General features: G+C 31.0%; 1 protein-coding gene across 1 annotated transcript; it reads left to right on the top strand.

Annotated features, from left to right (window-relative positions):
- The first annotated feature begins 7,335 nt into the window (after positions 1-7,335).
- LOC107914997 (sulfate transporter 3.1) lies at positions 7,336-12,267 on the top strand. The gene is made up of 12 exons (XM_041102559.1): positions 7,336-7,760; positions 7,870-8,077; positions 8,461-8,632; positions 8,779-8,844; positions 9,779-9,892; positions 10,143-10,259; positions 10,556-10,682; positions 10,794-11,080; positions 11,171-11,361; positions 11,460-11,545; positions 11,630-11,706; positions 11,803-12,267. The coding sequence occupies exons 1-12, from the start codon at positions 7,442-7,444 to the stop codon at positions 11,989-11,991; spliced, it is 1,953 nt and encodes a 650-aa protein (XP_040958493.1). The 5' UTR covers positions 7,336-7,441; the 3' UTR covers positions 11,992-12,267.
- Positions 12,268-14,346: the final 2,079 nt, after the last annotated feature.

Below are 14,346 nucleotides of genomic sequence, written 5' to 3'. Positions count from 1 at the left end.
GAATACAACTACCAACTTACCGTAAATCGAACAATCAAATGCATTGTCCATACCTTTTATTTTTATTTTTTGATTCTAAACTCATTGAAGAATACACGATCATTCTATAAATATATGCTCTCAAACCCTAGGGCTCTGGAGCTGGTGTTAGTTCCCACGAGCACCTAGTGCTCTAGAGAGACTAACTATTTCATCGTTGTACGCTCACAGACACACAGTGCTCTGGAGAACTTATGAATATACGCTCATGGCCCTTTGGGAATTGGAGCTAATTACATGTACTTAACCCTCTGAGAACTATAGTACTATTCTCGACCCTCCAAGAATTAAAGAACTCTCCCACCCTCCAAGAATATAGGAGTTATAGGAATGTATCAATCTATGCTCATGACCCTCCGAGTATTAGATCTAATTATATGTACTTGACCCTTTGGGAATTGGAGTACTTTATGCGATATCGTTTAATAAGGCTTATTCGTTTTCACATAACATTAAAGTATCTTACAAAGTGGCATACACATTTTTACTTATTCTTTATGTTTAATTTCATTAAGCTTAACTAGTAATCTCATGGCAATATTCATTAAGTGCTATCTCATATTCATAATACATATACTGCAGCTAAAAACTCTATTAATACTTGAATCAATATACCATGTCAAAGCTCACTCAAGAAACATATATAATTCATTCTTTCCTTTCATTACATTTATATATCCATAACATGTCATAAGCATCTATATGTCATCACACCAAGTCATCAAGAAAATAAAGCACATCTTATCTATATGAGATCAACTATACATATTGATTCATTTTCAATTAAACATGACATAACACATACCAAACAATATTATGAAATCAAATCAAATTAACAAAAACTAACTCATTGTGCGCTCTTTTCTTTTCTTTATCCCTTGATATTTTGTCCTTGTATTTAACCTCGTTCAATAATACAATTATAGAAACAATATTAGCTTCTCATTATCAAACAATTAAGGCATTCAAATTGTATATATTATGCATACCTTTTATTGTAATCCCTTAAAACCCTAATATCCAAATTTCCTATATTTTACAATTTACCCAATCAAATATAAATCCAACTTCGTATTTGTACTCTAAGGACCTTAAATTATCATAATATACTAATAAATACTATGGTTCTAATTTCTTACAAATAGGCCCATTACAATTCAACAATGACTTTAAAGCTTAAACTGAATTAAGCTTTGTTTCAACATCACCCACTTTATTTCTAACATGTATAACACATAATATCAACTCAACAACTAATATTTCATGATTTTCTACTTGAATTATCTAAATTTTCTTTATTAGCAACTTAATTTAACTTCAAAAATCTAAAATCTAACCATTGGGTTGGTTAAGCTAGGCTTTGGGTTTTTCCCAACAATATATGTCTCTATCGTTTGGGAATCATCCACTTTGATGCTCAAAACAGGGCATCTCCTCAATTGGACTTGATAGACAACATAATAATCTTTCAATCGATTTGCTCAATTTTGATTAGACTACGAGCTATTCGAATTATCTATTAATATAAGTTGTGTTCTCACATTATGATCCAACCACATAATGCAACTTAATATTAGTTAAACATAAGATAATCAATAAGCCAAATTTTGCATACATTTTGATTTGCATGCAAAAACTATTATGGACATATACAAATGATATTAATGTATAATGAAATTTTATTTAAACTAATTTGTTCAAAAAAATTACAAACTTAAATTGACGAATATACTATACTTAGGGCTCTAGATCCAAACAAATTTGGCCTAGGATTCGTAACCTCACATCATATTTGATAATATTTGACCTTAGAACTTTATATGCGGACCCTTTTGAGTTCGACTTTTACCTGTATTGATCTGTAAACTCCCAATGCATCGACTTGCATGTTTTAACTCTAAAATTTTATGTAATATGATTGTATTAAATTTTGATTGAGTTGTTTCGACAACAAATGTACTACTTTACATTCTATCATTTTTTGGACTTGGTGTAATGTGTTACTCTAAGAACACACATTTTGTTGCTCTTTGAAAAAACTGGTGTGGCAAATCATCTCGACCATCCTCAAGGAAGATGATCGATTTTATCCACTACAATGGAATACCTTACACTAAGAGAAAAAGAGTAGCGACATTTACCATGAGGGTTTATTGTTACTCCAAGACAATGCCTCTCTCCTTGAAGAAAAACTAGTGTAGTGGATAATCTCAAGCATCCCCAAAAGAAATGATCAAGATAATCGAGTTCATATGTCCCATCAAGAATTGCTCGTACCAAGAGAAAGTGAGTAATGAAATTCACCTAGAGAGTTCATCTACTACTCTAGGAAGATGCCTCTTGCCACTCCTTAAAGAAAAACCGATGTAGTGGATCATCTCGACAATCTTAGGGAAGATGATCAAGTTCATCCGCTACATTGTGACTAGCTTATGCCAAGAGAAGAACAATAGTAAAATTTGCCAAGAGAGTTTATTCACTACTTTGAAAAGAAGCTTTTTTCTGTTCCTTAAAGAATAATTGGTGTAGCTAATCATCTCAATCATCCTCAAGGGAGATGATTGAGATGATCGGGTTCATCCGTTACTCTAATAATAGCTCATGCCAAGAGAAGAAGAGTAGCAAAATTCACCAAGAGAACTCATACACTACTTCAAGAAGATACCTCTTGCCACTCCTTGAAGAAAAAATGGTATAACGCATCATCTCGAGCATCCTCAAGGGAGATGATTGAGTTCATTTGTAACATCAGGAGGACCTTGGCCAGGTGAGACCATCCTTCGATATCATCTTGGCATTTTGTCCATTGCTTTAAAAGGACCTTAAACCACGTTAGGTATGTTTTAGATCTTCTTGGAAGATCATCGTATGAAATCATCTTAGACTTCATTCCCTAGCATCATCATCTCATTCGAAACCACCCTAGACGTCACCATCAATGATCTTATTTGAGGACGTTCTGCCTTCGCTCACCAGCATCGCTCGCTCTTAAGAACCATTTCTCTCAGTGTTCTAGTCCGAGAACTCCCATCCCCCTCCCCCTCATCAATTAAAATGCAATATATAATTATAACCACAATATATAAGGATTTAAACCAAAATAATTTTGGAAAGGACACGTGGAATTTAAACTTAGAACCTCAAAGTTCTTAGATAAACTTAGGGGTTTTTTTTTTGTACAAAGCAAGAAAATGTTATGGCCATGAAAAGCTAATAAAGGCCTTTGAAGTGCATGTTTCCTATTGCTTTGCTTCTTTGCATAGTCGGTTGTTGCCCGTTGGCTGTTGCTGAATGGTGACAAATTGGAGGAGTTGTTTGACATCTTCAAGAGTAGGTTGGAGTTTCCATCCAGCTTAGTGTGTCTCACTATAATGTTTTGCTTTTTTTTTTTCTTTTTCTTTTTTTGTTGCCAAGAAACATACAAGAAACAATATAATGAGTTTTAAGAGTCAAAAGTATAGAACATACGATAAAAAGTTTAGTCTAGAATTTGCTTGCAAATTTGAAGCTTTGAATGGACAAAAAACTGAAAGCCTTTAAAATCCTGAGCAATTACAATTGTACCAATCATACCAACATGGATAAACCACTTGTTTATAAAGTTTTAATATCATTAATATATCCACGTATCAAACTTTCGATATAGGTCGGATAATTAGAAAGTTATTCATAATAGAATTTCACTTATGTGCTATTTCAAAATTATTTCTATTAACCAAAATATTAATCTCGAAAAGTTCTCTCTCAAAATCAACTCTGGGATTTGGGAAAGAAGATCAACATATATAAAATTACATCGGTAAATTAGTTTTAAAAATTCACATTAGTGTTGTTTTTGAAAATTTAGATCCGCCATTATGGAGATTAGAAAAGGAATTGCTGATTCTGTACCAGCTAATTACCCCACTGAACAGAAATTGGGAGGCATATGGGCATGGCCATCAATAACATCATTCTGAAACACCAAATATTTTTAATCACATCTTAAAAAACATAACAAAAATTTCCCGTATCTTCCGGAAATTCTTGGGTCCCATTGCCCCACTACATTACTGAGTCGCGTGTGGCAGGCTAAATCACCATCTCCTATTAAAATCAACTATTCTAAGAAAAACATTCCATCAAATCAAGTAAAAAAAATTAATTAAATGAGTTAATAAGTCTTATTTTACCATTTTAATTTGATTTGATTTTTTTAAATCAAGTTGAATGTTGAAATTCGAGTCGAATTGAATTGAGTGAAATTATTCAAATTAAATTAAAAATGTCAAATTAAAGTCTTGTTATAGTATAACTAATTTCATATTAGAGCACATAAATTTGAAATCATATGTATTTGAAAAAGAAATTAAATAAAAATAATAATAATAATAAGATACTTTAGTATAACAAATATGAATCGTTAATTAGCTTATTTGGTACCAAAATTATTATTTTAGAAAACTTTTAACTTTCTTTATATATTCTTTAGAATTTTTTTTAAAATTATTATAATTTTTAAAAAATATATAAATTTTGAAAGTTTTATAAATATTTTGAATTTTTAAAAATTGTTTTGAACATTTTTATAATTTGTTGAGAGAGATCAATTTGCTCATTTTTAAAATTGACAGTGACCAAAGGGGTATTTACACCAATCTATTATTTGAGTTATTCAAATTGTAGAATTCAACTCGATTCAAACTCGAAACTCGAATTACTTATTCGAGTTGACTCTAATAACTCAATTTGATTAACTGAAAATTCAAATTTTTTTTATTTTTTTCAAATCAAATCAAGTTTTGTTTACCCTTAACAACTTGTATATTTGGCAGGATGGCACTTGGTAATGAAGATAACATAAGCAAGGTCTTACAACATGTTTGCTTCAATGGAATTGCAACACGATTACATCCCAATTCTGGCGGGACCACCATTCCATTGTTTGGTTCAAATCTACCTTACGAATGTGGATTCAGCACTGACCCCATGTAAGGACTATTCAACAAATACAATGAATAGCTTAAAAAATTTTCCTCTCCAATATACCCATAAAAAAAATCACAAATTTACAAGCTTATATAATATATAAAAATCTGGGGACGTTATTCTTTCACCATTTTTTTTTCAAACATTCACTTTTCATCTTTCTATCAAATTGAGGGAAAAAAAAGCTCAAAACGTTAAAATCGTCTCTAGGTAATCATCAATTTTAATGGGGAATATTCAAGTTTCTTAAAAACTAAACAATATAAGTCTTTGATATTTGGGTTTGATTTGGATTTTTGAATTGTTGTTTTCTTAAACTGTTGAAGAACTTGAAAACTGAAAAATATGAGTCTTTAATACTTGGATTTGATCTGAATTTTTGAAATTTATTTATCAAAGTGTTGAACAGTTGGAAGGAAAACAGCATTGAGAATTGAGACAAAAGAGCTAAATAAAACAAAACAAGTTTACACCTGTTACAAAATGTTATTATAATATATATTCTACAAATATTTTATTATATTTAAATGATATAATAGCATGTATTAAAGAATAATATTTTTGTTATAAAATAATAATTTTTTTCATATATTATTATATTTTAAATATATTATCACATTTAACATTCTTTTGAATTTAGAGTATTCTATTATTATATAATTTTATTACAAAATATATTATATAAATTTGATAATTAATATATTAATTTTTAAAATAATAATTTTAATAACATTTTAGATTTATTAAATATATAACATACCAACAAAGCCATTTTATATTAAAACTGTTATTATAATTTGTATCGTTGATATTATAACTATAAAAACGTTAAAAAATTAAAAATATTTATTTTTATAATTAATTTATCGCAAATTTTTTTATTTTAAAATTAAATATAACATATTTAAAAGTTTTATAAGATATTAATATTATAAATAAAATATTATTTCAACCTAAGTTTAAAATTATCATTTTAGTCTATTCATGATCTATTTTGTGGTATTATATGTTAATCAAATATTGTAATAGTTGTTCATGTATATTCCATTAAACTCAACCAAATCATTTTCATACCTATTCCATTATCATAGAATACCATTTCATTACAGTTTTATTTCATTACAACGAATTATACATATTTTTAATGATTTTTAAGGGGTTGTAAATCCAAATTAATTCTTCAAATGTTTTTTTCCTTAGCAAAACCTTTTCTCTGTTATTTCTTATATTTATAGGTTCGTTTATTAGATCAAGTAAAAAGTTTACTATTTATTAAGTAAAATCCGTAAAAGGTTATGGTGAGAGTGTTTTTTTCTTCTTTATTTTTCAACTCTCCTCATGTAAGGATGGCAATGAAGCAAGGTGAAGATGATTGTTACTAAATCTACTATTATTCCACAGTTTTATATTTATAGGATTGTTTATTAGATCAAGTAAAAAGTTTACTATTTATTAAGTAAAATCCGTAAAAGGTTATGGTGAGAGTGTTTTTTTCTTCTTTATTTTTCAACTCTCCTCATGTAAGGATGGCAATGAAGCAAGGTGAAGATGATTGTTACTAAATCTACTATTATTCCACAGTTTTATATTTATAGGATTGTTTATTAGATCAAGTAAAAAGTTTACTATTTATTAAGTAAAATCCGTAAAAGGTTATGGTGAGAGTGTTTTTTTCTTCTTTATTTTTCAACTCTCCTCATGTAAGGATGGCAATGAAGCAACGCGAAGATGATTGTTACTAAATCTACTCTTACTCCACAGTTTTCATGCTCTTTTCCACCATCTGCCTTGCACTATTATGGATAAATAATATTGAAAATCACTACTACTTTTATAAATATTAAATGCATCCATCCCTGCTCTAGTTTACTTGGCTTTAATTTATTTATTTTTTACTACTTATCTTTAATATATTTAATATTTTTATCGTGAAGTAAATATTTAAATATAATTTGTTATGAATTTTTTTTATTTTATTTTTTTCTTAATGGTTATATATATAAAAAGATAAAATCATAATTCATATTGTAAAGTGGGGTTCCAAACGGTTCAAAAAAAGAAATCCACCTTACGCCGCATCCAATTTTTTTTTTAATCACTAATTCGATTTAAAAAATTATAAGGGGATTCGGATTTGGATATTCTTACCGTCATAGGTAATAATCAAGATCCACCATATGAATTTTAGTCAGAAAAGATTCACTATATGATTATCTGTGTTCCAGAAGATGAAATAACATGCCACGTGTTAGTTGAGTGTGGGTCCTTTAAATCACTTGTAACTGTTATAAGTCTCTCCACCACCTTATAAAAGGCTGCCCCCTCGATAGCCTTCACCACGACAAAACAAACACAAGTGTGTGACTTCCATTATCAATATCTCCGAAGCAGCTCTTATTTAATCTGCAGCAAAACCGACTTGGTTTGCTTGATAATGGGAAGTACCGGAGAGTATGAGAGCCAGCGCCGGGTACCGGTTCCTCCTTCGAAACCATTTCTCAAGTCTTTACAAGCAAGACTCAAGGAGACTTTCTTTCCTGATGACCCTTTTAGGCAGTTCAAGAATCAGCCTATTTCCAACAAGTTCTTGCTCGGATTACAATATTTTGTACCAATTATTGAATGGGCTCCTCTTTACACTTTCGACTTCTTTAAGGCTGATTTGATTGCCGGTATCACCGTTGCCAGCCTTGCCGTTCCTCAAGGGATAAGCTATGCAAGTTTGGCTAGCATTCCACCAATTCTTGGACTTTGTAACTTATTTATTTCTTTTTCGATCCCTCTTATTCTTTGTTAATGAATAAACCATTGTGTTTGCGAAAATTTTTGAAACTTGAAATCATGAACTCCATTGGAATGCAGACTCAAGCTTTGTTCCGCCGCTGCTATATGCCATGTTGGGGAGCTCCAGAGATTTGGCAGTGGGGACTGTAGCTGTCGCATCACTTCTAATATCTTCAATGCTTGGCAAGGAGGTTAGCCCTACTGAGAACCCCAAGCAATATGTTCAGTTAGTCTTCACGGCTACTTTCTTTGCTGGAGTGTTCCAAGCTTCCCTTGGCATCTTAAGGTATAATCAAGATATTACTTTAATTACTATTTGCTTTAGCTTTAATTAATGTCGCTATTACTATTAATTAGGGCCTTAATTAAACTGTTAGATGCAAAACAAAGACTCAAGAAATTTTCAAATAATTACTTAATTTGCTTTCCAAAATATATTGAATTAATATAATAGTTTATATACATAAAATATAAAATTATGCTAGTTTAAAAATATTGTAAAAATGAAATTAAATTAAAATTTATATACCACATTGAATTAAAGAGGATGTATAATTTTGATATTTATCTATTATATTATTATAAAATAATTAATTCTTAATTGACATCTATAGCAACGATTAACAGGATCCGTTTAAATATTAAATTGTGTTTGTTAAATATTTGTAGACTTGGATTTATCGTGGATTTTCTGTCACATGCAACCATAGTGGGATTTATGGGTGGAGCAGCAACGATTGTGTGCTTTCAACAATTGAAAGGGATTCTTGGTTTAGTTCATTTTACTCATGAGACTGATCTTGTATCTGTTATGCGCTCAGTTTTCAGCCAAATTCATCAGGTTTAATTTAATTTACAATCTTTTTCTTAACTATTTCTAACATTAATTATTGTTTATAGTTTTTTTGGGGGTTAAAATTGTTATATTAGTATAAATTAAGAAATTGGAAAATAATTAACTATATTTGCGGTGGTTTAAACTTGCAGTGGAGATGGGAGAGTGCTGTTCTGGGATGTTGTTTTCTTTTCTTCCTTCTCCTCACAAGATACTTTGTGAGTGCATCTTTGAATACCCTCTTTTGCTTCTTCTTATTTTTCTATTGACAAGCTTTCAAAACTAATATAAATTGCCTGGTGATTGGTGCTAATGTATACAGATTGTCTACATAAAGCTTTTGCGAAAAGACCCACCATTTAACTTAATTAAATTCATGAACATTCACCGGAATTCATCTATATGCAACTGCTATGTATTCTTACCCATGCTTTTGATGCAATTCTACAAATAGAAGACATTCATAATAAGCAATATTTGTGGATATACGTTTCCACTAGAATAGGATTTGTTATTCTATATATTCAAACTCTCTTTTTTTTTTGTCATTTGCATCAAATTTTTTTATCATTTTAATTTTCTAAATTTAATCAAATTACATTAAAATAAATTCATCATGAAAAATTTTAAGACATTAACGTGATAACTCTTGTGACAGTTCATATCTATTTCAAAAAAATTCAAAAAATAATAATAAATAAAAATTTTAACACAATTTTTAAAATTATTCATAAAAATTTAAAATTTATTCACACATGTAATAAAATTTATTCATGCGTGTAACACATGAAAAGTTGTTAGGTCAATACCATTAAAAATTTAATAATGCGGTAAATTTTTCTTGTAAAATTTAAAAATTAAAGGCTAAAATAATAATAATAAATGAATTTAAATGGAAGTAACAAAATAGATAAATATTAGAAATTAAATTTACTCATGTTATTTATTTATAAATATCAATATAACAATATATTTAAAAATTATTATAAAAGTAGTTAAATGCAATAGTAAAATGTATTATACTCTCAAGAAGAGATCAGAGAAGAAGAAGAGATAATACGAATTCCAAAGCTAAACTGACTTCTGATTATCCTTTTACCCTTCTTTGGACTCCATTATCTAAAAACCGATGGATTTCTTCAATCCCTGTAGAGCAAGAGAAAGGCGGCTTTCTTCTGGATAAACGCCATGGCACCGCTCACCACAGTTATTTTGGGAAGCCTTCTCGTTTATCTGACGCATGCAGAAAAACATGGCGTTCAAGTGGTCAGTCTCCGTCTCTCTCTCTCCCTACTTATATATGATTTTTTTTTCTTTGGGTAACATATAATGTCAATATTTAATACTAAAAAAACAAAAGAGAAAGATACAAAGTCACTTAAAAGGCAAACTTCCAAATATCTTGCGACAGAAAATTGTATATGGAAGCAGTGAAATATCTCTGCAGGCTGATTTGATGAGATGAGGTTTCAAGATAAGTAATATTTATGGAAAATTTTAATGGTTTTCTCTACAGATTGGGCACTTGAAGAAAGGGTTGAATCCACCGTCTGCATCAGACCTGGCGTTTGGGTCGCCCCACTTGATGGCGGCTATAAAAACCGGGATCGTCATTGGCATCATTGGCCTTGCTGTGAGTTATCTCATCGTCATATTTAATTCCTAAACCTTTTAACATCTCATCAGTTTTGTGACTAGCATGTTCCCTAAGAGTCCAACTCCACAATGCTACGTCATATTTGCCTCATACTCTGTCAAGGGCATGTCATCTTGTTTTCTTTTGTAGCCCAAATGTTTTGCTTTGCTTAATAAATAAATACATAATAAGTGGTAGGTTAAAAATATTTGAACTTGAGTTAAGCATTAGTTAAAAATATTCGAACTTGAGTTGAGCATTAATGTAGAGGTTGACTGTGATGAAAAAGACAGGAAGGAATTGCAGTCGGAAGAACCTTTGCCATGTTCAAGAACTATCACATTGATGGGAACAAAGAAATGATCGCCTTCGGGATGATGAACATTGCTGGCTCATGCACCTCCTGTTACTTAACTGCAGGTACCGGTCAAGCCCTGTTTTACCTCCCATTTGATCCATTGAGAATGCTCCTAATCGTACAAAATATCCGTCATTTCATGGAAATTTTCCAACTCCTGGCTGTGACTGCAGGACCATTTTCAAGAACTGCAGTGAACTTCAATGCTGGAAGCAGAAGTGCAGTCTCCAACATTGTAATGGCAACAGCAGTGATGTTTACGTTGTTATTTCTAACACCATTGTTCCATTACACTCCTCTTGTGGTACTTTCCTCTATAATTATAGCAGCCATGCTTGGCCTGCTTGACTATGAAGCTGCAATCCACCTTTGGAAAATTGACAAATTCGACTTCTTCATCTGCTTGGGGGCATATCTCGGTGTTGTCCTCGGAAGCGTTGAGATTGGTCTAATCATTTCGGTTAGCATAGTAAATTTTTTTCCCTAGTTATAAGCCCTATAAGGTAACAGAAAAATTATTGATACAAAAAAAAAAACCCTGTCGATGCAGATCACTGTTTCATTGCTAAGGATTATTCTCTTTGTGGCGAGGCCCAGAACGATGGTTTTAGGCAATATTCCAAACTCTGGGATCTATAGAAGTATGGACCAATACCAAATCGCGAACAGTGTTCCAGGGATTCTCATACTGCAAATAGACGCCCCTGTTTTCTTTGCCAATGCAATCTATCTAAGAGAAAGGTAGCAAAAAGCATTTTGATTTAAGCTGCTTAACGTAGTTAGAAAGGTTAATTAAGATGATTACGATACGATTAATCTTCCCACTATCATTTTTCTAGGATCTCGAGATGGATTTATGAAGAGGAAGACGGGTTAAAATCTGCAGGGGAAGCAAGCTTACACTATGTCATATTAGATTTGAGTGGTAAGTGAAGAAGATGAGTGGAAGAAGCACAGGAAATATATGTAAATATCCTAATTCTAACAATCGAGAAATTTTATTTTACAGCGGTAGGTAGCATTGATACTAGTGGAATTAGCATGCTCGAAGAACTCATGAAGAATGTCCATAGAAAAGGTCTACAGGTATAAACTATTTTCTACCATATTTCAGTTTCTACAGTTGTTCTCTCGTCCAAAATTGTTAGCTTAAATGAATATTTTTGCCATTGATTTGATCAGCTTGTCTTGGCTAACCCGCAAAGCGAGGTGATGAAGAAGCTAGACAAGTCAAAACTCATTGACAAGATCGGGCAAGGATGGATCTTCTTGACAGTAGGAGAGGCTGTTGACGCATGTAATTGCATGCTGCACACATGCAAGTCAATTCATGTAGCAGTTGACCAGAATGCTGAAGAGAATAAAGTCTAATATTGTAGTAATATATATGCAAGTCAAATCTATTAGACGAGTAAATTTATTGATGCTAAGAAAGGTGCTTTGCGGTTATCATCCAACTGTTCTGGTTGAAGAAGAAGAGGAAATGAGAAGAAACTTTTGAGGAAGTGATTCAGGGTATAATCTTCGTAATATTACACATGAATTATGTATGTAGTTTTCACCATATTGAAGATCCTGCTGGGATCCTTCTATGCTTAACTAGTGTTTATCACGCAATCAAAGCAATAACACTTAAGCAGTTTAATACAAGCAGGATTTAATTGATATAATTGTTGTTAAAAGTCAATTATTGTTTTTAGAAAGATATTAATTTTAGGAGATAATTAAAAATATATTTATGATATTAGGGTTTAGGAGGGTTTTTTTTGTCGAGAGTCCTCGTTTTTCTTAGCTTACAAGTATTTTATAGCAATAAAATTATGTAAGAATAATTCAATTTAATAGGTTTAAGAGTCTCTCTAGCTACTCTAAGGTAAGGGACTCCTTTTGAAGAGTTCCACACAGTCACCATAGGCAATTCGTAACTCAGGATCATAATAAGTTTGCCTTAGAGCTAGACACCATGGGTGATTCCAACCTCAGATAGAAATTTTAATGGAAAATTGGAAGAGTGGAGTTTAGGATGGCTGAAAGAGTTGAGAAGTTGGGTAATAAGCTATTGCAACAATTGTAGTTGTAGATACAAGAATTGAAGGGAAAAAGTGTAACACCCCTTTAGTCGATTCAATGACCGTCACAGATAGGTTAGTCAGTTCAATGACCATCACAGATAAGTGATGTCATGTTAACACTTTATTCGCTTTTTTCATAATTTTTTTTAACAAAATTATCGTTGCACCACTTATTGGAATGGTAACATTCCAAAAAAATTTATGCCCTACAAGACACTATTTCGGGAGGAGTACAATAAATTTCTAAAAAATAATATATGGATTAATTAGTGATTTTATAGTAGAGTGTGGAATTGCGCAAATTAATATTGAAGAGTAATAATGTTATTAAGTGAGCCATGATATTAGAGAGAAGTGTTGTAACTCTCTGAAAATTTTTGAGAATTTAAAATTTAGTTATTTGTCGGAAATTCCTTAATCAAGTCATTTTGGGAAGTTAAACCGAGAAGTTTCTAGAAATGGACATAGTGTTGAAGTTTTGGTTTATTAACTACTTAATTCCTAGTATTTAGTAGCATTAATTATTTAGTAATTGGAAATTAAAATTTTGGCCTGAATAACAAATTAAAGAAGCCAATGTCTCATAACTAGAAAATAGAATTAGAACTATGAGAGGTCCTTAAATGGTAATTTGTCCAAGTTTACCTAAGAATTAGAGGCCAATGTCTCAAATGGTTAATTGGAAGGAGTGGTTAAGACTAAGCAATTTTTCATGATTGAAATTTTCTCACTAATTTTTCTCTCATCTTTTTCATCAAATCTTGATTTCATATCAACAATTTCAGATTGATAAGCTTAATTTCTATTAAATTCTTTTATAGAAGAAGATTTGAAAGACAAATCTCAACACTTTTCTCTCTCTTTTTCCTAGTTATCGTTGGTGTTAATGTGTAATACGAGGGATTTAACTCTTGAGTTTTCTTGATCAATTCTCTAATTTTTAACTAGGTAATATGTTTTATAACTTTAATCTATGATTTTTTTTTTAGTCTTCAGAATTTGATTTTTAAGAATTCTCATCATTTTCGACATTTTTGAATGTATAGAGAGAGAAACCGCTTCAATTCTATTGGTTTCTTAAATTTTTGAGTTAGTTTATTGATTATTATGAGTTTAGAATATTGTGGGAAGAGTAGATTTTAAGTTTGATTAGAGATTTGATTGAGTTATGAAGTTGTGCTATTATTGGGTGCTTGAAAAATAGAGATGGAAACCTTGAGATTTTGCTAGGTTAGAGTGTTTCTAGAGTGATTTTAAGTTCCAAAACTTAGTTCTAAAGATAGATTTTAGTTTCGGTAAGCTTAGGTCAGAGTTCTATAAAATGACTTTAGGAAGTGAGGAGGAATCTTGCTTTATCGAATTACACTCATTAGTAGATTAGAATATTTAAGTGTTGAATTATGATTTTCTAAATTTCTTTTGTTGCTTTGGATGTGTGAATGTAGTCGAAGAGGTGGCCAAGTCATCTAAGGCCAAAGGAAAGTAGGAAGTTTTAGAAGCTTAATCAGTTTTTGGTTTGTGGTCATTAGAAATCGATTTTTACTATATATAATATTTTAAGTTGATTAGCTTAGGATTTTGATGCCTATAGTTATCTTGTTATAAATGTTGGCTCATGATGTTGATTACGTGTAATGCTTTACCAATGACACCT

The sequence above is a fragment of the Gossypium hirsutum genome, chromosome D10, assembly GCF_007990345.1.
Source record: "Gossypium hirsutum isolate 1008001.06 chromosome D10, Gossypium_hirsutum_v2.1, whole genome shotgun sequence".
NCBI lineage: Eukaryota > Viridiplantae > Streptophyta > Magnoliopsida > Malvales > Malvaceae > Gossypium > Gossypium hirsutum.
This window is presented reverse-complemented; position numbering and strand designations above follow the sequence as displayed.

Excerpts from the sequence above, each read along its gene's own strand:
- LOC107914997 (XM_041102559.1), top strand. The coding sequence starts at position 7,442 with ATGGGAAGTACCGGAGAGTATGAGAGCCAGCGCCGGGTACCGGTTCCT. Across the intron at positions 8,078-8,460 it reads GCTTCCCTTGGCATCTTAAG|ACTTGGATTTATCGTGGATT; the intron begins GTATAATCAAGA and ends AAATATTTGTAG. Across the intron at positions 11,362-11,459 it reads GCAATCTATCTAAGAGAAAG|GATCTCGAGATGGATTTATG; the intron begins GTAGCAAAAAGC and ends TCATTTTTCTAG.